At 37.7% G+C, this 26,647-nt stretch overlaps 1 protein-coding gene across 1 annotated transcript; it reads left to right on the top strand.

Annotated features, from left to right (window-relative positions):
• Positions 1 to 674: 674 nt before the first annotated feature.
• LOC106720133 (serine/threonine-protein kinase tousled-like 2) lies at positions 675 to 23,602 on the top strand. Its single transcript, XM_045686834.1, has 16 exons — positions 675 to 1,215; positions 7,446 to 7,531; positions 10,892 to 10,945; positions 17,574 to 17,664; positions 18,210 to 18,362; positions 18,642 to 18,802; positions 19,068 to 19,145; positions 19,593 to 19,733; positions 19,916 to 20,121; positions 20,819 to 21,071; positions 21,322 to 21,473; positions 21,785 to 21,928; positions 22,172 to 22,319; positions 22,568 to 22,818; positions 22,898 to 23,117; positions 23,420 to 23,602. Exons 1-16 carry the CDS (start codon positions 1,143 to 1,145, stop codon positions 23,600 to 23,602), a joined length of 2,394 nt encoding a protein of 797 aa, XP_045542790.1. The 5' UTR covers positions 675 to 1,142.
• Positions 23,603 to 26,647: the final 3,045 nt, after the last annotated feature.

A 26,647-nucleotide genomic window follows, 5' to 3' on the forward strand; every position in this document is an offset into this window, starting at 1 on the left:
TGAGAGCGAGCAGAGCCGCGCGCTACGAGATTGTGTTGTGTGCGCGGTGCGCGCGCTCTATTTTGGTCGCGGTGGCACACTCACTGGTCGCCGGCTAATCGGCACGTCACGTGACGCGCGCCGGAAGGACGCGGGCGGGGGTGAGGACACGCGGGAGACGAGGGGCGGGGGCGGGCGCGGCGGCCCGTCGGAATGCAGTCACCACCGCTCGATGCACAGCTCGACGATTGATCGTCGAGTTGCCTCGCTACTTAAAATTCTATTATTCTATATTCGTGTCCTATCTTCGGTCACTATTGGATGTAGCTATAATCCTTTTCAACTCCGCAGCATCTGTGCTGCAATTCCAACTTCATTGATACGTTTTTAAACTAAACTTGTAAAGTAAACAAATCAGTTTTTTTTTCGTCAACTTCACATTTTACATCACATTTCCGCTACCCAAAATATTTCATTACCGACCTAAAAACGTCGAAAGTCTATTAGAACAGGTGTAGTTTTAGTAGTTGTAGGGATGTTTCAATAGTTACATTACAGTTTATTTAAATGTCTGCCGTGTTAGGATGAAATTGTATAGTAGTAGAGGCAGTAATTGCAGCGCGCGGATTGCAGGCGAACGCTCCCCGCGCTGCCGCCCCTGCCCTGCTCTCGAACACCGTAAGTAAACAGTCTGGTGTTTATCCGCGTCTCGCTCGCACCGACCGCGTCGCGTCGCGCCTCCGAGGTGCACTCGCCGCTCCTATTATTTTCGTGACGGGTATTGCGCCGAAGCCGATTCCCGCATCCTCGGGCTCGGGCCGAGACGCGAGGTCCGGTCTCGCGGCGGAGGCGGCGGCGGCGGCCGCTCGCATCGCGTGCCACTCTACGCCCGCGCCTCACCGTCGCATCGGTTCGCGCCTAATGAAACGCTCCTCGTACCGTCAGCGCGCCGGCATTGTCGCCTCCGACATTCGGTCGAAATCGAAAATGCGTCAAGTAGTGGCGGCGGCGAGGGGCGCGCGCCGCGGCTGACGATCCCGCGCGGCCCGCTGCTGCTGCACCGCGCGCTCCCGCAGTGCCCGGCTCGGTGGATAGTGCGCGTTGTGTACCGGTGTGCCGATGAGACTCGTGCATGTGGATGGGGTGCGGAGCGGAGTCGGAAGATGCATTTCAAGGAGTCGTTCGCGATGAGCGATCGTCCGAACGAGCGCGGCCGCCGCAACTCCCGCTGCAAGGGTGGGTGTCGCCCGCTGTGCGCTCGCTTATAATGTATCAGCTGTTTCGTCGTTAGGGAAAACATTGCGCGCGCTGTTTTTATGGCTACGGTTACGGCCATATGAATACTGTTAACTCGATCTTATGGTGCTTATAAGTGTTGTGTTTATGACATGCAAAACCACTTGTTGTATTCACAAGTCTGCTCATCACCATTCCATATTCAGCATTGAATATTAAGTAATTGCGACTAAATTCGTAAATAAGTCGAAGATTATGCGTGTGTGTGTTAAAGTTTCAAGGTCATTTGGCAACATTTTACTTAAACTTTTTATTTCGTTTTACTATGTACGATAATATTAAATAGGATTGTAGTTGCCTGTCGTGTAGTAGTGTAACTTACAAGTCGAATAGCATGTATGCGAATTACCGATCTCTGGTCAACCTAATTCCAATAAGTACAACTGCGGCGTGGATAGACATGAAAGTGGCACAACGATAGCGTGCGCGAATAACTTCACACACATTCGCACTTATATAGTTTGCTATGTAAATATCCAATTCTTACACACATACTCGTGAGGCGTTCGTGTGTGCGTCGTAGGTTCCAACGTAGCTCTGAGTTCCGACGACCAACCACTGGTAACAATGCGTGAAACTTCGCATTTGTCAATATTTTTCTTTAAAGTTTACATTAGCTCGTAATTCGTACTCAGTACTGTACTGAGTTTATACCGTATTAACTAAACGCTCTTTACGTTCCAAATGCTCGACAGATCATAAATTTCAATCTGCAATACGACTTCAATTTATAACGATTTATCTAAAGATACATAGACCCATGCATACCTACACTCTACACAACATGCTTAATATTTTTATTCAAACAATTTATGTTTAAGGTTGCTTCTGTCAACTATTATATACATTTTTTATTGAACCTGTGATGAAAATATTGACATTAGTAGCTTTAATAAATAGGTACGCATTTTGACTACCTTAAATCATAGCTTCGTAATCGGGGCTAACGGTTATCGGGCCTTCGTTTTAAATTTAAAGCGATTGTGACCAAACCAGTTTAACTGGAATTTATGCATCCATTTAAAGATTATAAAGTTGTTACGATTGAATTTTTGTTTCTTTCTCTGTGCAATACCTGGATTTTTTGTCATGTTTACGTAAAATGCACCTGACAGATGGTTGCCATCTTTGTTCCCTTTGTATCGTATCCAGTTGTTTTATTATACCTAGTAATCCGATATCGAATCTGAAAAATATGGATCAATTGACTTATTACATACGTACGCAGTACAAACTTTAGAAACAAACAACGTGGTGCAAAGGCCGGCAACGCATATGCGATTCCTCTAGTATTGCAGATGTCCATAGGCTTCTATGAACACCTGGGTGTTCCGGTTACTTGTTTGACCCCTTGTCTTATAATGAAAAAAAAAAACTAAAATGAAACTTTTGTGACCTTAGATTGTCAGTTTTTTTACCATAAAAGGGGACATAAAAATACAAAACTTATTGTACAATAGCCAACGTATCAAATAAGTTATCTTAGTTTGGTTTGTAATCCAAATATATTATAGGTAATGTGTTTATATTATTAGAAGTATTAGGTTGCGATACCGGATGGGTTCATGGACATTCTGTAAACAGGTTTACTACTAATCAAGTTATCGATTAACTGCTCCCCCGATCATTTGTATGAGAGACGCTATAATTAGAAATGAAAAATATGTCACTATGTAAAACGTAAAACGTAGTATCCACGAGTCGAATTTCGCTTAAAAATATATTTTGAGTGCATAATATAATGTGATAATTTAGTAACTACGTCACACACGCAGTAACTAGTGTTAAAGCGGTCAGTTTTGCCAATTTTAGAACCAAATAGGATTGATGAAATACAAATCTTGATACTGTCTCTGCCTACGCTGTATGTGTTAGACATGATGATGGGAAATTTTCCGCAATAAAACTTTCTTGCTGTTTTCTTTTCGTGGCAATTTTTAAACCACGATGCCGTTTACGTTTGAAGACTTTTTGTCTACTAAGGAAAGACACATGTATGCATATTTATTTTGAGGTTTTATCGTAATGTGGTCGTAGATATTATTATACATACCTACATCTTGAAGAGTAACTTAGGCAAGGGGCTCCCTTTACACTTTTTATGTATTCATTAATTTATCATACTTCTTACAAATAATATAAACTGGAATGTTTAGATGTATGTATGGATGGATGTTTGTTAGAAGGTATCGCCAGAACATCTCAACGGATTTCGATGAAATCTTCCATAGATGTATGTATCATAGTCTAGAAGAACACATAAGATACTAATTAAGTTTTTTTTTTCATTCAACGCAGATGGAATCATGGGCGATGGCTTGTGTAGGATATTTATTCTATAAATGTATAATATAATCACGAAAATATTAAACATTAATAAATTGAAGGAAGTATCTAATATCTGATATACCTTTAACGTCATTTGACAGGGTTCTGTTTGTAATTTTTTGTGTTGACCTGTTTTGGGTACGATTCGTTGATGATACACCATTTTTACTACCTGAATTTATACAAATGGTACTGCTGAGTATGTATTATTATTATCGATTATGATGTAGACCTTGGTTTGTAATGATGGGACAACATGAAAGAGAGAGAACAGCGGTGTTTCAAAATTGCCGTTCTCTATTGTCGTGTATTGTGCCGCTAAATTTTTATTATTCTTTCTCATATTGAGTTATTATTTGACTCAATTAATAATACCCTGATTGTATAGTTTTTTTTTTAAACCGAGCATGGAAATAAACGGCTGCACAAAAAGCTTAAATCTAGAATCATTCTTTATACCGTTCACAACATGGCCTCTTTTACGAAGTCGGTATGGTGTCGTCTTTTTATTCATGTATCATGTTGCAATAGTCACGCGAATTTTAACCAAAGTTGGACATAAAACACGAGGTTTTCACAGACTCGTCAATGTGATTCAGGCACAAGTTCAAGCGGTCCGTATCGATCCATCGCCTTGTTGTCGGTCTTAAAACGGTCACGGCTCTTATATCGCTGATTTCTTTGCAGCACAACAAATAGAATTATTTTTTCTCTTTTTGGATAACTTTACAAAAAATGTAATGATTTATATTAAAAAATGCCTCTATTTTAAATTAATCTGATTTGGTTTTGTAAGATACAGAGGAAATTGTATTTGGTGAGTAGCAAATGTTAAGTTTTTATAAATGTTCATAATCCTTTTTACCAAATAAGTTTTAGAAACGTTTAATTGGAAGATTAAAAATGATCAATTTGGTCGTGACCCTGACGTAATATTTTGACCGACACGTTATTCATTTTAATGTTTCTGACTCATAATGGCAACATCGCTGAACTGATACACATAATTAACTGAGACATATTTAAAAAAAGAGGATAAACATATTGGACATAATATAATAGTTTTGTAAACGCCATTACAGGCAAGAGACGTTCAATTAGATTTAGATTACAATCAGAGAACCTTTCTTTATCCGCATGAAACTAGAAATATGAGGATACGGAGTTTTGTAATCAGATTCATAGGTCACATTCGGCATTGACAGTCGGTTCGTTATAAGTCTCAGGGGCGATGCGGTAGAGCGAGGGGCCCGGGGGCGGGCGTCGCAGAGGAGGCGCTCCGAGGTGAGATCATAGTGGCGAGTGGCCCAGGGAGGCGATCAATATGTACATTGAACATACATACGTACCTACCTATATAAATAACCGTACCTAACTTCTCGCAACTCGACTGTCTGCTCCAGATACTGCGCCAAAACCCCGATCCCCACCGACAACACCTACCCTTCCCCGCCTATCCCCCCGCCCGCCCTCTAGCCCCCAGCGTTGCTCATTCTTTTGTTGAAAAAATCATCGCCGTCGAACTATAATTATTCCGTTGTACTTAGGTTAATACTTATACCCTATTCGCAATATAAATTATTTTTTTTTTCTCCAAAAAATTTAATTTCCTTAATTAAATTATGTATTTATTAACTTTTTTTAATGTGATCACAAATTATTAACATTATTTGAAAAGATAAATTTTTTCTTCGACACTGACACGAAACGATACCCGCGACTGTACTTCGTTTTATGCAGGATGTTTCTAATTTTGCTAATATTTCTAACATCCTTGTTAAGTCATGCTTCTACTTAATATTAGGTCCTTACATATGAAATTGGCGTTTTTCGTACTGGCCACTTTAATCACGAATTTCTCCTCTTTGGTAAGGAATTCCAAATTCAAATTTGTACAGCTATAGACTCATGTATTTGTGGTTCGATGACCGTCATTCATTTGTTTTTTTCTTCTGTTTTTTTCTGTTTGCGTCACTCATTTTACAAAATGGAAAACTTAAAATATCGCATTATTTACGAGTACGAGTTCCGCCGTGGCACTAGTGCTGCGGAAACGACTCGAAGGGTGAATGATGTGTATGGCGGTCGTGTTGCAAAAGAAAACACAGTTCGTTTTTGGTTCCAACGTTTTCGTTCTGGAAATTTCGATCTGCAGAACAAGCCCCGTGGACGGCCTGAGACTCAAGTTGATAATGAAGAGTTGAAGGCTATTGTGGAAGCGGATCCATCGCAAACCACGTCCGAGTTAGCTGCAGGCTGCGATGTTAGTGATAAAACTGTTTTAATTCACTTGAAGCAAATTGGGAAGATTAAAAAGCTTGAAAGGTGGGTACCTCACGAATTGACTGAAGCAAACCGCCAAACGCGCGTCGACTGTTGCGTTACATTACTAAACCGGCACAATAATGAAGGTATTTTAAACCGAATCATTACCTGTGATGAAAAATGGGTTCTTTACGATAATCGAAAGCGCTCAGCGCAATGGTTGGATCCTGGCCAGCCAGCCAAATCCTGCCCCAAGCGAAAAGTAACCCCAAAAAAGTTACTTGTAAGCGTTTGGTGGACTAGTGCCGGTATTGTTCATTACAGTTTTCTCAAATATGGCCAGACTATTACGGATGATGTCTATTGTCAGCAATTGCAAACCATGATGGAAAAGCTAGCGGCTAAACAACCTAGGCTGGTCAATCGCTCCACGCCACTGCTGCTTCGCGACAACGCTAGACCACACACTGCGCAACAGACGGCTACTAAATTAGAAGAGCTTCAATTGGAAAGTCTAAGACATCCTCCGTACTCCCCGGACCTTGCTCCAACAGATTACCATTTTTTTCGAAATTTGGATAACTTCTTGCAAGGGAAAAAATTCAACTCCGATGGGGCAGTCCAAATCGCATTCAAAGATTTTATTGATTCCCGTCCGACTGGTTTTTTTTAGGAAAGGGATCAATGAACTACCTATGAGATGGCAAAAGTGCATAAAAATAATGGTTCATACTTTGATTAATTAAATATATTATATTAAAAAATATTCGACTTTTTGTTCCTTCCATACAAAACGCCAATTTCATATGTAAGGACCTAATATATGACTGTGATTTATGGAAAATAATTTAAACTCTTCTCACGGGATTTAACTCAATTCTTTTTTGTCTAATTAAACTAAAACGCTTTTGTGAGTCATAGTCATAGCAATAAGAACAGTAGTTATTGAATTCTCAACTAAATATGTTTATATGTTTTCCACTGATAAAACGAGCGAGCCATGGAATATTTGAAGAAACTTTACTGACGCATGTGACTCATAATCGCCTAATATGGTTATAGTATTATTTAATTCTAAAGATGAATTCGCTCGTGTTAATTTGATATCTGGTGATGTGACTATTCTTTTTTTTCTTTCGTATTCTTGATCTTACTACATTAATAAATATCTAGTTTACATTTCTTACTAATAATTGTAATACTATAATTGCAATATTGTAATGTAAATAGATTAGAGTAATGAGAATGTAATTAGAGTAGTATCTTACTTGCACATCTTTTGAGTTATGAAAAACTGAAGCTTTTCCTTGTTATATTTACACTCGTTCTTTACTCGCAAAGAACGAGTGTAAATATGCAGACTGTTAAAAAAAAGTGTTTATACCACTAACAACAGATGATTAACCAACATAAATGTCAAATAGACAGCAGATTTGTTGACAGATTAAAAAGTATATATCTAAAGATGATAAAAAAGTAATTGCAATATTTGAAACCGATACCGCAATATGTAATCTAAATTTTGAATGTTAATATGCTATTGAGGATCGTATGTGTCAACAGTTTGTGTTTTGCAGGCGCTGGCGTCAAGATGGAGCAGTTCCAGGCGGCGCTGGATCCTCGCAAGCAGGAGTTACTGGAGGCTCGCTTCTTAGGCGCCAAGGTAACATAATATATGAACACAAAATACACAAAGATACATCATATTTCCATTTATTTTTTACTATAATATTAGCCGAAGACTCAACGCACAAGTCGGTATATCTATCTGTTATCTGAATAATTGACGCGACGATTTGGCGCCCTTTGCTTGACTGCACTGGATCGAACACGACAGACAAACTTTAGGGGTGACCTTCACTAGGCGTAGTCTATACAGGCTTATGTTTTGTTATAAATAACCAACTTTGAAGAGATTTTTCAATTTGTTTACGATAAATTCTAATTATAGTAAAAGTTCTTGCCGAATAGACTGCTAGAATTGTCTTGAATCCCGCTTACTCGGAGAATTATTACGCATGTTTTGTCATTAATATAATGTGAAGAGTACTTTTAGTTTAGAGTGTATTAAAACACAGCTTTGCGCAAATCAATGTTATATGTTAGTAGCCAAGCGGTAAGATATCATAGTAACAGTGGGAGAAGCTGTAACGGAAACGATGAATAAGAAAAGAAAATAAAAAATATCTTTTTGAGTGTATCCTCTCCTTTTTCAACTCAGGTAGACAATTGCAACATAATATCGTGTCGTTGCAGATGCCTATAGTCGCTTAACATCAGATGAACTGTCTCAGTTGCCATTTTAGTGATACAAAAATACCTATTTATATTTTTATTGCTATATAGCAAACATGTTATTCACACTTAGATAAGTATATATTTGATAATTTTAGGCGAATCAGTACTGTGTTACGATCTTATTTAACACACCTGTATACGTGTCTTGTTGACGTTAGTAATTGTCACAAACGTGTTTATGATAATTGCTATAACAGTTTAGATATAAACATACAAAGCGGATGACATATTTTACAACGAATAAATAATATCAGATATTAACGACGTTTCTCGATTTCAGTATTAACTAGTAGTAGTATTAAGTAGTAAAAACTCGTGGCCGAGTACAACATCATTGGTGAGATAAAAGCGCAACGACTCCACTGGCCCGGCCACTTAAAAAGAATGAATGATGTTCGTGGTGTTAAACGCGCATACATGGGACGACCGAATGGTCGGCGCCCAATCGGCCGTCCCAGGTTGGATGGATGAATGGATGGTGATCTCCGGGACCTGCAGGTCCGAGACTGGGTCGGGACGGCGAGGGATCGGGGAAAGTGGAGACTTTTGTCGGAGGCCAAGGCCCACTTCGGGTCACTGCGTCACCCTAGTTAGTTATTAACGACGTAGTCACAGTGGGATGGAATTAACCATTCCAGTTTTAATTTAGAGCATAGCTAATACTTTTGTTTTTGATATTTGCCAAAATATCTTTTTCGTCCCTATATATCTTCGTAGCCATCGAGCAAGCTCTGAAGATGGGTTGACTGAAGCTCCCTTCGCAATGTCGATTTTTTCTCGATGGCGCAATAAAAATAGATATTCCTCCATATAATAGATAAATTGAATCTTAAGGGTTTTTTAAATTATTTAAACGGTTCTTAGCAAAGAGAACTAATTTATACACTTTTTTATATTATAATCGCCACCTGCGTCACCGATAAAGCGAAGCGACCACTGCCAATAAAATTTGCATGCTCTCTGCATTCAAATTTTAAATAGGAAACAATTAGATGAATTATAGTTTCACAAGGATCTTGTGGCGGTCGGAAATATGTGAATTGACAATTTCATCTTGACAGCAACATATTTTGACCTATAAGGTAGCGACAGCTGTATGGTTCAATATTACTATTTTCATAATTTCGAAATTCCATAAAAATACAATGCATGATGTTATGGCATCTAATTGTATGTAATTCACTCATGTGTTTAGATGTATCAATTAAATAGTAAAGTAACCAGATCTCAGGTGAAAAGTTGCACATCAGTTGGAGTTGCAATATGGATAAGTTTCTGAAGAAGGTAGGAAATTTTTTCTCAATAGTAACCCTTAAACATGTAGGACTATAAAGATTTTTTAGCTCAGCTTATGTGTTACACTTATATGATCGCGAAAAATGGACTCAGCAGCAAGGGAAAAATTCTTAAGATTTGTTATTATCGATTGGATCAATTCTTTTGTTCTCCGTCCCACGTTTAGTGCGGCAGGTTGACTCGTTAGCTAAGTCTGTACCGCGGAGACGTAGCTGTGTATCATTGGCCTACGTCACTGCACAACAGTCTCACCGGTTCTCGCTTACGTATACAAAAGAAAATGGCGGCGCATTCGAGTCGCGCCATCCGAACTAAAATTTACAGAGAGACTGTCGCTTAAAAACATCATAAAGGAACTCCACACCGGCACTTTGTTATCTTGCGTAATATTATTGTTCTCGTTAAATAATTTATTTCATACCATAATTACCTCGTTTTAAATAATCTGTAATTTGTTTACATAGTGTTTAGTATTCTAGTATTCAACGGACTTAATACAATAATACTGCAGGTATGATAAATTGATTGACAGGTATGATATATACCATGCATGTTTTGGTTAGTGATTTAAATGAAACATTTTTAATTATCAAATGATAAATAGATAGGAAGATTGCAGTGGCGAGTTGGTCACGTGAGCGGGGTGATAACGCGGCAGTTTACCTGCCTGGGCCGCTTTGCGCTCGATGGCGCTCGTATATTATTAGTTATGCGTTCGTGTGTTAGTGCTCTCGACCGAGTAAGTGATGTGGTAGATATGTAATTCCATTATGTGTCTCGCCTCCGTCCGTTCTCCCCCCCCCCCCCCCTCCCTCGCCGCCCCTCCGCAGCCCCCAACTCCTTCGTCCTATTGACGCGTCACTTTACTTTGCCGGGCCATTGCTTTTGTACGTTGTTTTGTTTTATTGATTATTCAAATGATCCATTTTATCGATCGCGTTGTACATATTCTTTTCTCACCGGAACGATATTGAATAGAGTGAGTAAATCAATGTTTTAAATATTTATTCGTTGTACGATTTGTTCGCCGTTCTAACTTGTAAAAGTCTTTTTCAAGCCATATTAGAGATTAAATACATAATTAAGGTATATACCACAAAGAATGGATTATGACACATACTTGTAGGTATATATGTGAGTCTAAACAGTTTCGTCATTCAACAAGATGGCGGCCGAACGTAAATAGTTCACCGACAAATGTACATATATGATTTGACTCGACTTATCAACCTCGGAATAGGTTTGTGCTTTCGAAAACCAACAGAAAGAAACGAAGGTTAAAATTAAATATTGTTACTAAAACAAATTTGATTTTATTAAAATCTTTACGTAGAAAGTTTCCGGTCTCCAGCGAGCAGTAAATAAATGTATTAGAGCCGGGTACCCTGTAATATGGTTAACATTGAGCGCATTGATCGCGTGCTTGCAGGTGAGCGCGGGGGAGATACTAATAGAAACTCAACGGGCGCACCAATTCAAGACGGTGAGTTCTACCTTTTGTACGACTTACGAAGGGCAATTATTTTGCTTGACCGTTTTACTTTGTTTGCGCTCAATTACCAGTATCGAGACGTATGTATCAAATTGGCGCAGTGATCGTGTCGCGACACAATCCGTTGCATGATGGCATACACTAATAATAGATTATTGGTCTAGTGGAAACGTGTCAAGCCACGCTGTGCCGCCACTCACCTTCACGCAGCAACATAGCTTTCGTCTACGGTACATTTTATATTAGTTTGATTACAATTTTTTTTTTACACATTAATGAGAGAATACAGGACACCGTCTGTCATCGGACTATCTGTCTTTGCATGACCGTGCTTTGTTTCCAAATGCCTTATGTCTCTGAAATGAGTTTCGTTTCGTCCTTGAAAGTCCGAAACTTTCTCCGGTGTTATGCGCATGCGTTACGTCGAATTAAATAAGACGTTAACCGGTGAGTCCCGCTGCTTTTTAAACGTCTACAAATTTGCTAACGCTTAATTATAAAAGTGTTTACTGCGCACGAAAACTTGAAGGACATTATTATTACGCATTAACTACCACTCGATTACTAGCGGCTGACGAATTCCGGTCTTTTGCGCCGACTTGTTTTCGAGTGTTGCGAGGCGAAACGTTTACATTAAATAGTGTAAACATGCACTATTAATAGCTCCAGTAACGAATACATTGGTATTTGTTTCGCAGTGCGCACTCCGAAGTGAATGTTTACAACCCGTAATTATTTTCATCCACTGGTGTTATGTTTATATTTGAGGTCTTCGTCACGATATCGATCGTTTTAAATCATTTTCAATAAAATATGTTTAACAATAAAAGAGAGCAATATATTAGTTTGTACTTGACTTACAATTCTTGAATTGCAAACCAATAGTGCAAATGTGTATGTTAGTCTATGATAATAATTTTTAAAGCGGGCAGAAAAGTGTGTCGGTGCGATCGGCCTCGGTGAGCGTAGGCGAGCCTCGGGGCCGCGGGGTCAGCGACACCGCGATACTAGCGCCCCGCTGCGCAGCGCCGCGCTATCTCACTCAAAACCCACCGAATTGAAGTAATACGCCCGTTTACTGCATTATAATGCTTATCAACACGAGTGAAGCTATATCCTACCCTCATCCACACATGTCGTCTTTTATGAATATATTATTATTATTAAAAATTTTTATAATTTTTATCACAAGACTTAAAATCTCAAAACGTTAATATATGCGGGACAATTTTATGATTTACGAGACGAAACAAGATTGTGTATTATTTAATAATGATTCGTAGATGCTCATAATATGGTGAACATCTCTTTTGAATAAATTATTCAGCAAGTTGTCGAGTGTCTCGTGTCTCGCACAATCGGCAGTGGCACGGTAATCCGCACTGAGAGAAAGAGAAGTAGACACGGCGCAGAGTTCAGTCAGTCGGTTTGCACATTCAACTCGAAGGGAAATTATAACATGGCGCACACGGCCTCGCCCCGCCTCGGCTACATTGTGCCGTCAAACCTCATTCCACCGCTTAGCCGCTCGGTTCCGCAGTTATTTTTACACGATCCGACCTTTCGCACCGTTCGTCACCGCACTCCTAAATAAATATTATTATGTCCGTAACTTGCACTCACATTTAACAATTTTCATCGTCGTACAAGCACTGAACACATACGTTTTTCTGTCGCATTATTGTTGAACGTTATCGACATTTTAACGTCGAAATCGAAAACATTTTGAAATATTATGTTGGTGCGTGCAGAAGCATCGATACGTGTTCTCACGCCGGCCGCCGCAAAGGCAATGAATGCGGGGCCGGGGCAGCGGTGGCGGCGGCGGGCGGCTGTCATGCGTCAGCTGAGCGTCACGCCGCGACATTGCAAGGTCCGCCCGCACTGCCCCGCGCCGCTCGTGCCGCCTCGCCTGACCCACTCCGCCGCGCCGGCCGGCTTCCTCTTTCATAGCATAAAACTGCAATTTCGATATTATCTTCGTGTTTTCATTTAAAATATAAAATTAAAATAAATATATAACAGTTATTTGAATTTATTTGTAAAGAAACTTGAATACGTAAAGTGAAATAGACGATAGGAGAGCGGGCTGGCGGCTACGTAGCGTGCTACACGGCGACACGTCATTTGTTGTTGTGAATGGAGCGTCGCGCATGCCCGCTACGCTCGCTTGGGTACACCGTAGAGCCTGCCGTTTAACTTTAGCGCTCTTTGATTTTTTTGTTCGGCAATAACTTATTTTATGAAACTTTCTCATAAGTACCATCCTGTTGCCGTTACTACAGAGATATTTCTTAATGCAGCGTTGTTCGCTCATGAGAAATTATTGACACTAATGTTTTTAACCTTAGTTGTACTGTTTTACAAACTATTTTGTTACATATAATACAAACCACCAAGGACTCCGCGAAACCGTGCTAGTTGGTGGCTAAGTAAAAAACTTAAATTTGGAATAAATTACTGCTCACATCAATTCTACCTTAATTGCATTTTTTTTGGATAAAATACCTATGACAAATCAGTATTATCAGTTAGATCAGTACATTTATCTTACGAGATGAGTGTTTGTTATAACTCTCTCTCTCTCTGCCTAAGTCGTATCCAGTGTTAATTATAGCTAAATATATAATATTTTTCAGCTTTCATTAAATTTTTTGGTGATTTTTTATAACCTGCATTAGAACCTTTTTATTCTACATCATCATTCAATATTGTTATATTCAGTACTATCGGGGAATATGGTGGTATTGCATCTAAAAAAGACAATCAACATAACCAATAGGACGCAGCTTTCAAATGTGTTTTTACGAAAAAAGATCGTTTAGTGGAACACGACTAATTGCTTTTTATTATTTACTACACCGTCGTTTGTGCAACTCACTGCTACCTAACTGAATAATTGTAAGAAGGGTCAGAAATTATCTATTTGCAAAGATTTTTTATAAGAGGAAAATAACGAAGTACCCCGACTGTACTATCGTAATCTTGCTTGTTGAGTACATGATTCGCTGTAATGATTGAATTAGTAATGTTAATTCCATTATTGGTGGACGGTACCAATTGTATTGCTTTATACATTTAAAAAAGATAAGCTGGGTTGCACTTGCTTTTTGAAAATTTGTCGCAAGCGTTGATAAACCGGAAAATTTATATTTATACCACGTTTGAATATAAGTAAATGAAGAGACTTATTGTAAAGTATTCGAATACAACAGTTACTTTTGTAAGCAATGAGGGCCAATGGTTTACGTTGATGTATTTTTTTCTCAGAAAACAAACTATTCCTGCATAGAATACGAACACGAATATGAAGAATATGAACACGAATATAGTAGTGAAATGAACACTTTCGTGTAATATAGGAATTAGTTGATTGCAGCGAACAACGCCAGAGCGGGCATCAAGGCAACCAGAGACGAGTCGGAACTAGAAATAATCAATATTGCAGGCTCGGGTTCGAATCTCGTGACGCTTCGTTGGTGCTGCACACTTGCGGCTGGAGTTGTCGGCCCCGCCCACTTCACCCTGCACACCCCTGCCCCTAGCCCCCGCACTAGAAAATTGGGTTAAACAGCACGCGGCTGTACGTCGCACCGGAAGAGGGGATTTTGGGGTCCGCGGAACTGCGCTTTCACAATGAGCGCGGCAGAGATGTGACCGAGTATTGATTGTCTTCCATTCCACCTAGAGACGCAGTTTCCTGCGGCGCAGCAATGCACACGCCCACACCGCACCGCACCGCGCCGCGACTCACTATATTATGTTACCTTTCGTGTTGACCTTGGCCACAAGCTTGAATACTCGCTAACATTTTAATAATTTATTATTATAAGCAAATGTGCTTACCCGCCTGTAAATCTCTATAATGTATAATTCCCAGACATATAATAAATATTACATGTCTGGGAATTAATAATACCTTTTTTTAAAAGTTTAATCTTCTTATTATTATAAATGCGAAAGTTTAGTTGGAGGGATGGATGGATTTAGAAGGTATCTTCAGAACGGTTGAATGAATCTCGCTGAAATTTATATAAATTAAAAGAAATTGCTGAAAAAAAGCAAAATGGCATTTAGTGTGGTAAATTAAGATTTGGTACATTTGCGGTACAATTGCTAATCGATGACACGTTCCTAAAAAGAAAGTTCACTTTAACCAAACCGGAAAATTGTAATAAATGCCCAAAAATGAACTAAAAAATATTACCCCTCAAAAATAACCGGTATTTTATATGTAATGTACTTGTAGCAACATTAAGGAATAAATTGATCGTTCTCAAGGCAGAAATTTAATTGTGAAACATGCAAAAGCTGTGGCAATATTGCAATACCGATGATGGGATATTAATAAATCAATGAATTTCCAATAGAAAACATTTAAAGTATTGAGTCTTAGAAACAGGATAACTTGCGTCAAATATATTTGAAGAAAAAATAAGCTTGTTGCTACAAGAGCAGGAGACGGTCGGATTTTGCGGAGGTGGAGGCGCGGCGGAGGGGGGGGGGCGATTTGATCAATACAAACACGAGAATAGCACCACTCTAGATTTCGTCTCTATTCCCACCTATCTAGATGTCATCACCTCGACTGCTTAGATAGTTTTATTATACTGTAAGATTTTTCAACTGCGTCTTAAGTGGTTCTATTTCAGTCTTACTTCATACAAATGAACCACAGTAATAACTGATTAGTTCACTTGTGTTCACGCATATTGTATGTGGCTACGTAAATATTATGTTGCCAGCTCGCTAACTTTCCATTCGTCTGATGCGAGGTGCGCTAAAAATAGACATAACAATAAGTACAGCGCAGGCAAATCATTGGCCAATTTACATACTCGGATATCACCAATAAACCTTTTTCATCGCTTTTTATTAACGAATATTCGCAGATCTCAGACAAGTTTTCCACATAGAAATAGATTTTTTATAATAAAACTGTAGGAGTCTTATCTTAAAGTTACGTCAGTTAGCCTTGTCGAGAATATTTTAGTGTTGAATATAAATTTTAACTTGTGCAGTCGTCACGTGGTTCTGTTTTCCTTATCGTTAAATTGATTCAAACGTATTTGTACCTATATATGTAATATATGGCTCTTTTGTGGCCTAAGTAGGCATTGTCGCATTGCACGGGAGCGGAGGGGGCAAGAGGCTCCGAAGGGAGCACGCAGCGACAACGCCACGACGATAATGCTAATATGCCCGATTGATACGTGCCTCACTATTTTTTTATAACTCATCATTGGCTAATAATAACTTCATGTCCGCGCTAGGTAACAAATTGATATTATACGTTGCAAATTTGCTTCACAGCACTTTAATGCTATACAATCAATATGAAAACATCAAATCTATGTATTGGCAAATTCCCTATGTAGTAAAAATTAATTTCTTTATAAATAAGGCCTTATTTATAAATACTTCCGAAATTGTTGTACGATTGTTTAGGTACAAGTTATTTTTATTAGCCAACAACACTGTTCGTGAATAAAATGCATCCACATAATGTTTTTGATAATATTGCATTGGTTAATACAATGTTAATTATTATGATGCTGTAAAAGCTTTGATAAATTATTTTGCATATTCTAAGCTAGAATATTGTTTGATTAGCATTATCGCGGTATGTCCGAGATTAAACATCAAAATACATAAGTACCTACTTTATGTAAAATGTACACAAGTTTATCGCTCAGTGCTTGGCGCATACCTATATAGGTACCAACGTTTAGGTGGATACTTGCGTACCTACATAAATACATCTGTGTTTATGTTGTATACATCGCAGGCACAAACGCCTACGTAACACGTCCAGTAAGCAGTTTGTTGTGGGGCACGAGCGCCGATATCACGTACTCGTTCGCCGCAGGTCGGTGCTCGGTGGCACACCGCCCGCCGCCCGCCGCCACCCGCCGACACCCGCCCCGCCGCCGTTGCCACCGCACCTCGTTGCGGGAATAATCGGTCAACTCGATTTCGTACATACGTAAAACTTACGGCTTAGGTACAGATAAATTCCAGTAAATCTAAAACTTTCATTAATTTAATGTAAACCGTATTAATAAAAATGGTTACACCCCATTTGCGTTTATCAGCAGCTCTTATTTATTACAAATAATAATTGTACTATCGCAACTACGGGCTATTGACCTACAGATTTGTTCAAAAATAGGTATATTTGTGAAAAAAATCTGTGTTATGTTTTACGTAAGTTTGGTTATAAAATGACAAACAAATAAATATGTAGTCAACATCAATTTCTCTGGATTAACAATACTTTCGGCCTTGTATCCTTGTAAAATGGCGCCTCGCCTTACGGTATTATTATTACATTCGGAGCAAACTTCGTGACGATCTCCATTCTCCACACCCCCCGCTACTTCGCCCCGCGGATGCGTATCCGATTGTTGCGAGTCGCGGCTGGCGTTTACAACTTGTCAAACTAGTTAGGTTATTTCAACGGTTGGAGTGAAAATTCAATAATGATGTTTAAAAATGATATAAAATTTAATAAATAGTTTGTTAGTATATATAGTGATTGGTTTAGTGTGATAATAAATGTGTTGTAAACGAGTTTAACTGGGCGAGTCATATGTAAAGACGCCATCTTTCTTTACAGATGTCAGCTGGGTCACAAATTCAGATGGCACCACAAACTACTGTCAACACGGGGCAGCCACTACATAACCAGGACTCCAATATGAGCACAGGTAATTGTGGATCGGTGATTGAAGTGGCGTAAAATAAATGTGATGTGTTCAGTGATTTTGTGTTTACAACACTCGACCGCTCATTGAGAATAACCTCAATTCAATCTGGAAGATCGAACTTTTGTGGAATTTGTAATACATAGAAGGATTGTGACGTTATCATAAAGTATATAATGCCGTTTAGCAACTGTGGTTGTGCCATTTTTACTTATGTCGCATGGGATTATCGCTTGCCACAATGCAAGACTATGAAAATGGACTTAACGTAAACATCGTCGGACTACATCACAACTATTTAACAAAAAGTGAGTTTTACAATAACGATGCTTAGTTAGTACATCCTAACTAAAATACGATTGGTGACTTCAAGTGTAATTGTCACTAAATTTATGTTTTATCAGTAATTGAAAACAGCAAAACATTATCTATTTAACACAAGTATATATCAGCTATTAATTGTTATATGTTAACATAAACTAAATAAAATATGTACATTGTTACTTGAAAGTAAAGTAAATACAATGAGACATGCATGTATATTACAGGGTCTTCACATAGTGATAAAGAAATTGATGCTTTAACCCCTGAGAAGTCTGCCGCTATGCGAGGCTCTACTGTAGGTCCTGGCAATGCCCTTGTACCACCCAGTGGTGCTACTCCTACCATTGCTGTGCCTGAAAGAAAAAGGAAAAGAAAAGGTAAGATCAATCGTTTTCCTTTTTTTATTTTATAAGTACTTTGAATCATGACGAGTAAACGACACCTTAAGTCGGGAAACTCCTATTTGAGGGAGACATTTTTTGTAAAATCATTTTATAGCTTAACCACAGAAAAATATGTGTATTTAAACTTACTGCTTTAATTTTTTTTAATTTATCTAGTAGATTTTGACAAGGTTTTTTTGTATTTTTCAGTCTAAATCTGCTGAATTTAAAATATTCCTGTATGTAACTAATTCTTTTACATAAATATTTTAGGTGAAGAAGGAGTGGGTGGCGGTGGAGGTGGTGGAGGAAAGCAGAGACATAATACATCTGATAAAAATATTAGGGAATACTTTTCCAAGCATCCTTCATCAAGCCCTGTTAGGCATACGGGAGCGAAATCTCCATCACCTCAGGGAGCTAATTATCCAATGGTAATTTTAATTATTTTGTAATGAAAATGTAAATGATTTCAAATTAACATTTGTGCATGTGTACAAAACTTTTTACTCTCTAATGCAAGCATTTTCTATTGGCGTAAGCACTTTATAAAAGCTTTAGTAGTTTTTGAAATTATCTGCAATAAATAAATTAATCTTTTTTTAATATAATTCATATTAATTGTGTTTACTTTCTAAAAATATAAATTATAGTTAAATTATTTCATTTGTTTAGTTTGATTGTTTTATTGTATATCAGTACCCACCGTCACCGTCGCAAATACTGTCTTCGGGAGCTGAATTCTTTCGGCAACGCCCGCACACTTCTGTTAGACAGGTATCAATCTAATATAGAAATATATTTTACATAAATTATCTGTAAATTCAAACCTAATATTTGTTTACTAAATTAAAATACAACTGAAAATTTAAGATTTTGTTAAATCTTAATTAAAGCAAATCGGTTTTAGGTGTTGAAGATGTACAAAAAGATTATTGTCTTTTATATTACTAATTAAACCCAATATGCATTGCAATGCCTTTTTGGTCTGATTGAAGGAATTAATTATTATTTATAATATAGATATAGTACATAACTAGTAATAGAGTTCAACATAGTAACAACACACAAACAAAGTATGATTAAAATGGTATTAGTCCATTACGGGGCTATGACTACAAATTAAAGTTTTCTTGTTAACATGTCTAATAACTGGTTTAGTAGTATAAAACATAACAATATGTTAATAAATATACTAATAAAATATAAAATTGTCATTAACAGATTCAAACAGAACTGACATGCCAGAGGATACAGGAGTTAGAAACTCAGGCGTCTTCTGACTTAGAGCTAAGAAATAATAGAATAGAAGAATTAACAAGGAGTAATGAAGAGTTGAAACATCAGGTTCAAGCTCAGAGCAAGGTATGTGAACACACGCTTTGTAAAGTGATATGTAATTGATTTGCAATGCAATAAGTCTGACTGTATAAATCAAATGAAAATTTTTTACTTGCCATTTACGATTAGAGTGAACATATCCATTCCATACAGATTTATACTATTTTCAAAAACTTCCTAATATTTACATTCTTTGTCTTACGCAGGTAATAGATCAACATAAATCACACATTAACAAATGTATAGAAGTGGTAAAGAAATTATTAAATGAGAAGAGTACTATTGAAAAGAAGGAGGCTCGGCAGAGATGTATGCAGAACAGATTAAGGCTCGGTCAATTTGTTACTCAGCGTGTTGGGGCTACCTTCCAAGAGAATTGGACTGATGGATATGCATTTCAAGAACTAACAAGGTAAACATTTCATATGAATGGAAAAAAAAACTTTTGCTGGTGGAATATAGATAGATTAGACATGCAACAGCAAATTCTTAGACAAAATACATAAATAGCTTGTTCTATTTTGCCACTCTAGTCAAGTTGGTCCAGCCCCTTTTGGAATTATTGTTTTTATTTTAAAATTTATTTTACAATTACATCATTATATTTTATATGATATTCTATTTAGTACTATGTAAACCTCTGTTGTTTCTTCCTAACACTGTTTTAAAAAGCTTTCAGACTATTTATGTATAGTGGGAAAATAATTATTGAAATGATTTTAGTTTTTCTAGATTTCCAACTGAAATGTTGCCTCAATAGCAACCTAGGGAGTGGACATTTTATTTGCATTGTCACTATTTTAGAACACATTTATAACAATTGTAATATTTTTTACGAACACCATAATGTAGCAGTTTATACCATTTTACAGTTTGGATGTTACATTAACTTGATGTTAAAACGAAATTTATAGTTGTTTTATGCCTAGTTTACTTTATTTCTAAGATCTAGCGATCATATCTACAGCTCGAAAATTGTAAACCTGGGTTTACATTTTTCAGTTATAATCCAGTGCTTGATAATGTAACCTGGGCATTATTTCTGTATATGCCCATGACATGTTAGATGTTGGTGAGTATTTCTTTAATATTTTCTCACTTTATATCAGGCGGCAAGAGGAGATAACAGCAGAAAAGGAGGAAATAGATCGTCAGAAGAAGCTGCTGCTGAAGAAGCGCCGGAGCGAGCCGTCCAACAATGAAGGCGGGGGACGAGGCAAGCGTACATCCAGCGTGTCTGCGCCCACCACGCCGCAGCCACAGCCGCTACACAATGGCACTGAAGCACCCACCTTCCTCAAGCCCGACCCCCTGCCCAGCATGACGTGGCAGGAGTACTATGAGGCCGATGAGATTCTTAAAGTAAGTGTAATTATAACAATCTCAGTTAACGGCTTCCAGGTTTTAATGTAAACATCAAGAGACACTGGTCATGTTGATATTTAAAAATCTCATTTTTCTTAAGGCCCTAACATAGTTTTTTTGGAACACACAAATGTATTTACTTATCTAATATATGCTATATTTATAAATGCGAATGGGCGGTTGTTTTAGAAAACTGTGCAAAGTTATGGATTACTAGAAATAATTTATTGAAATTGTTATTTTTCAGTTAAGACAGAGTGCGCTTAAAAAAGAAGATGCAGACTTGCAGCTAGAGATGGAGAAATTGGAAAGGGAAAGGAATCTTCACATAAGAGAACTAAAGAGAATACACAATGAGGATCAGAGCAGATTCTCACAGCATCCTGTCTTGTCTGAGAGGTATGTGTTACTTAACTTTTAATGTACTTGTATCCTAGTTTTACACCTTTATATCCAAAATTTATTTATTTTGTTAATCGTCTTTGTTAATTATTTTTATATTCTTCTCATGTACAATAAAGTTTGTATACATATATATGAATATTCTAGTGTTTTTTCTGTAGTATAAATGAATTTTTTTTAAGAATGAACTATAATTTCTATGGTTTTCAGAAGTTTCTTAGGTAATATGATGATGGTATTCATCAAAATATATATTCGAGTTTTTTTTTTATGTAATTGTTGTATTCGAGGTTGTCATGTTGTCGTAGATACCTGCTGCTGATGTTGCTGGGCAAGGGTGGGTTCAGCGAGGTGCACAAGGCGTTTGATCTGCGCGAGCAGCGCTACACCGCCTGCAAGGTGCACCAGCTCAACAAGGACTGGAAGGAGGACAAGAAGGCCAACTATATCAAGTGAGTCCGTATATGACGCCCAATCAACATCCACTATTACTTTAGCTTTGACAAGATAGCTTTTTTTAATTGTTTTTGAAAATTACAATATTTTTTTTATTGGAACATTTAACATATAATTTTAGATGCATTTAAAAGTCTGTCTGTAAGTAAAAAATAATTTATTACTGGTCTGTATTTACCGTCTTATGCGTAAAAAAATTATAATGTTTTTTTTTAAATATTTGATTTCTTTTGTTACAGACATGCACTACGGGAATATAATATACACAAAGCATTAGATCATCCGCGGATTGTTAAATTATATGATGTGTTTGAAATTGATGGGAATTCATTTTGTACAGTTCTCGAGTACTGTAATGGTCATGATCTAGATTTCTATCTCAAACAGGTATGTAAAGCTTTTCTCCTGCTAATATTAATTATATTTATTATCATCTTTATATCAATTGCTTTCCTAATTTTATGTAATTAATTGCTTATAAGTATTTGTTTATAAAATAATTCTGTTTGGTTTCTAATAAGTAAAGTAAAAAGTGAAAAATGGTAGCTTTTTCTAAATAAGATAGAACTCCATCAGGTGATAAAAGATGTATTTTTAATGTATGCACATTTTTAAAGTTACTTTTATAATTTCAGCATAAAACAATTCCGGAACGGGAAGCGCGCTCTATTGTGATGCAAGTGGTGTCTGCGTTGAAGTATTTGAATGAAATCAAACCTCCTGTGATCCACTACGACCTGAAGCCGGGCAATATACTGCTGACGGAGGGCAATGTCTGTGGTGAAATTAAGATCACAGACTTTGGCCTCTCCAAGGTCATGGACGAGGAGAACTACAACCCAGACCACGGCATGGATCTCACAAGTCAGGGCGCTGGCACTTATTGGTAAATTTATATTTTATTATTATTACTTGTAGTAATAATGTGATTTATTTCATTTATTTTTGTTATTTGTGTGGTGTAGGTACTTGCCGCCGGAGTGCTTCGTAGTAGGCAAGAACCCACCAAAGATCAGTAGTAAGGTGGATGTGTGGAGCGTCGGTGTTATCTTCTACCAGTGCCTGTACGGCAAGAAGCCATTCGGTCACAACCAAAGTCAAGCGACTATTCTAGAAGAAAACACTATTTTAAAGGCAACTGAGGTTCAGTTTGCTAACAAACCCACAGTCAGTAATGAGGCTAAGGTAAATATAGCACTAAAGTATGTTTTTTTTAAATAAAAACTATTATATGTCAGTACGAGTCTGAAATCAACATATATTTACAGCAGAAATCATGTTACCTAATTAGTGATTTACTCAATAATTTGTATCGAGTTGACTGACCTCTGAAATCATTGAAAAAATAATAGGAATTATTTCTTTCTTCAGCTTAGCTCTTAGTATAGCGGCTGCCCGTTGCACATTTTCAGAATGGCGAATTAAACAAGTGTATTGTATTTATGTTGCAATTTGCCTTGATTGATATGTTGTTAATTGTATTTCAGAGTTTTATCCGGGCGTGCCTTGCGTACCGCAAAGAGGAGCGCATCGACGTGTTCGGTCTGGCGCGGCACGAGTACCTGCAGCCGCCGATGCCGAAGCCGCGCGGCGCCGGCGCCCCCGCGGCGGCGGCGGCCGCGGCGCCCGCCTTCAACGCCGCCCTCTTCGGCGCCGGCTCCTCGTCCTAGCCGCGTCGCCGCCGCCCCCGCCACCCGGCGGCGCAGTGAACGTGCCCCCCCCGCCCGCTCGCCCGCGCCGCGAGTGACCCCGGCGGCGCCCGCCCCAGTGCGGCCCTACTGTACATAGTGAACTCCGCAAACTGCCCGTACACGTATTGATTCGCCGGCGAATTGCATGCGCGCTCGCATTGGATAGTGTCAGTGGTACGAGGGCCTCGTTGTGACGCGCTCGCCACCTGGTGACCACAGCGAACTGACTGTAAATAGAATCGCGTGAGTGCGCGCGGACTCGGTGAAGTGCTCGGGGACGGTGTCTAGTGTCCTATAGGATTGTGGTGTCGCGCCGGAGCCTGGCATGTGCCGGTGCGCTCGCCCGCCCGTAGCTCGGAGGAGACCCGGAATTTGGGCATTTTGAGCCTTATCAACATACTTTTTAGTTTTGAAACTTTGTCAGTTATTATCGAGAGTTGTAAAATGACTAAATATCATTTACAGATTAAATTGTTTAAGAATTATGCTTACTGTTGACTGTATTTATTGAGCAGGTGATAAAATGTGATTGTCCATTTGTGAATGGTTTTGTCCTTTTATCACTAGAGACCTTGGGATTATCCCTTGCATATTATATAAGTTATCCCTATTAAAAAAGTTAAAAGTATTACAGTGTTTTTATTTACATAATTCGCTTATGTCTGGAGAGTTAATGTATGCGAGTGTGATTTGGGTATGGAAAAAGAGGAACATGTTTTTTTATATTAAATAAGCCAGCGCAAGACAACAATCCCATCTGATGTTAAATATTGATGTGGTCGAAAGAGGGTACATGCTAGCTTACTAAATTCACTCTACTCTTGAAAACCTCCACGTTGTACTTGGACGGAAAAACTGACGCTGGCCACTTTTTACAATCATTTGCAATAGGTTCAAGGAAATATTATTCAAGACTCTTTGTTCGAACGCGCGGTAGATTTACCACATCAGAATAGTTTCCTGCCATATGTCTACACATTCAATGGTAGAATTATATCATGTAATTCCTGCCCAAACTCCCCAAATGACAGCCTGTAAAACACCGAGAGACTAGCCATTATATTGTTTGTAGGTTTTAGATTATGTGGTCTTTAAATAATCGAAAGTTTTGATACATCGCCACCAGGAGTCAATTTTAATGACAAACGTTTGTTAGGTTTATTTATAACCTTTTATAAGTTTATACTTCATTGAAAGCTTTTAAAAAAAAACATCATGTGAAAATTTCAAATGTTTATATTGATTTATGAGTGGTACTACGACCTTACAAGGAAGCAATTTTTACATATCCACCGTTTTATGTTTTTCAAAAAGACTAAATATATAATTGCTAATAATAATAATGACTGCTTTAGGTAACTTAGCTTACTAATAAACAAGTAATTCTTCTCCCTTCAAGCTTCAAGTATGAAGCTAGCAAGTTTTCTCTCTAATTAATGTTTTACTACAGTCCGTCGGCCGTCAAGTAGCAAGGGCTCACGCTGAATGCCTCTAGCCTATAAAACACTTTTAGCCTGGAAATCATAAAAGTTCACTTCAAGTCAGACGAGACGACACTACTATTATTAACAATTTCTAAAACTTATTAACATTTTCTGGAACTTTCTCATTTTTTATACACTTCAGTTAGGCCAATAAAGTTTATTTTTGCAGTCGTTAATCCACTTTCAACAAGGACTTTAGTTTCCAACGTTCTATTTACCACTTCTTAAATAAAAAAAAGTAAAATCGATTATACTGTAACTTTTATTGTTTGACTATTGTTTATAAGAACTATTTATATTAATTAAGAAAGCGTATTACATAACAAAAACTACTATTACTTACAAAGTAACTACGCTAGAAACTATCTCAAGAGAAAATGTCAGTTGTTACTGCTAACGAGCACATTTTTGTAATCATTTGGCTGTAAACAGACCCGCGGTATACTGCCTTCATTTTATTCACGTAACACACAGTAGTTTTATCTAAAAATATTGTAGAACCTCAACATTTCACCTTCGCTTTAGCCTCTATGCTTATCATGTCGTGAGCATGTTCTTTTTCTTTTTATTTTGTTTCCTACTGTGCATAATAGTTGTTGATGATGACTTTGCTGGTCACAAAACATCTGCTAAAAGAAGGTATCTTTTATACTATGAAGTTTGCTTAATATTTCATTAAGAAATCCCTCAATTTATGTCAATCAATTATTTCAGAGACTACATTTTTAGAAATAAATTTGAAGTTTCTTAAAATCCCTAACATCGATTAGAATAACGAATGAAACGGAATGTACGTTCTCCTTTGCTAGGTTATTGCTCTCTAGGACCTGCATTGAAGGGAGGAAAATAAATGAGACGCCAGGAGCAAATCCATATGACGAGGTAAAAAGACACCGCTCCTGGCAAATACAGTGACGAAACTCATTAACCTACTGCCTTTGAGATTATGTATGTTTTGTTGAATTGTTGATACAGGATCAGTTTTTGAAAGAACAAATACAAAGATTTTAGTTGTAAATAGGAAAAAATGTATTAAAAGGCTATGATGCATTGCATACATACAAGAATGCATTAAAAGGATGCAACCGACTCTGGTATTCATCTAGTTAACACATTTAAAATATAAATTACTTTAAGCTGTTCAATGTTATTCTCACACCAACACGTTTTACTGTTTATCTACAACTAATATGTTAACAATCCTAGATTGCGTTTAAATTAAATGCAGACAAAATTAATAAGATATAGAAATAGCCGCTACTGCATTGGTTGTAACATTATTGATAAACAAACCAGAGTGCACCGCCTACAATTGCCTGATATGAGTAGCGTAAACAAATGCACTAAAAATAAAGACTGATTTACTGTGTAAGTAATCGTATATATTTTAATATCTGTTATATTTAAAGAGAACGAGAGGAATTTCTGCAGCGGAAACCAACGGTTACGTATAGAAATTGATTGAATAAAAATATACTTTACGAATCTAGGCAAATTTTGACCTGAATTAATTATTATTTGAAGAGAAAATATCAAATTA

Source organism: Papilio machaon, chromosome 4 (genome assembly GCF_912999745.1).
Source record: "Papilio machaon chromosome 4, ilPapMach1.1, whole genome shotgun sequence".
In the NCBI taxonomy this organism is placed as follows: domain Eukaryota; kingdom Metazoa; phylum Arthropoda; class Insecta; order Lepidoptera; family Papilionidae; genus Papilio; species Papilio machaon.

What these genes read in the sequence shown, in the direction of transcription:
- LOC106720133 (XM_045686834.1), top strand. Translation starts at nt 1,143, where the DNA reads ATGCATTTCAAGGAGTCGTTCGCGATGAGCGATCGTCCGAACGAGCGC. An exon ending in GGGCGCACCAATTCAAGACG is followed by an intron (nt 10,946 to 17,573) that starts GTGAGTTCTACC and finishes CTTTCTTTACAG; the next exon opens with ATGTCAGCTGGGTCACAAAT. An exon ending in CAGGGCGCTGGCACTTATTG is followed by an intron (nt 22,819 to 22,897) that starts GTAAATTTATAT and finishes TGTGTGGTGTAG; the next exon opens with GTACTTGCCGCCGGAGTGCT.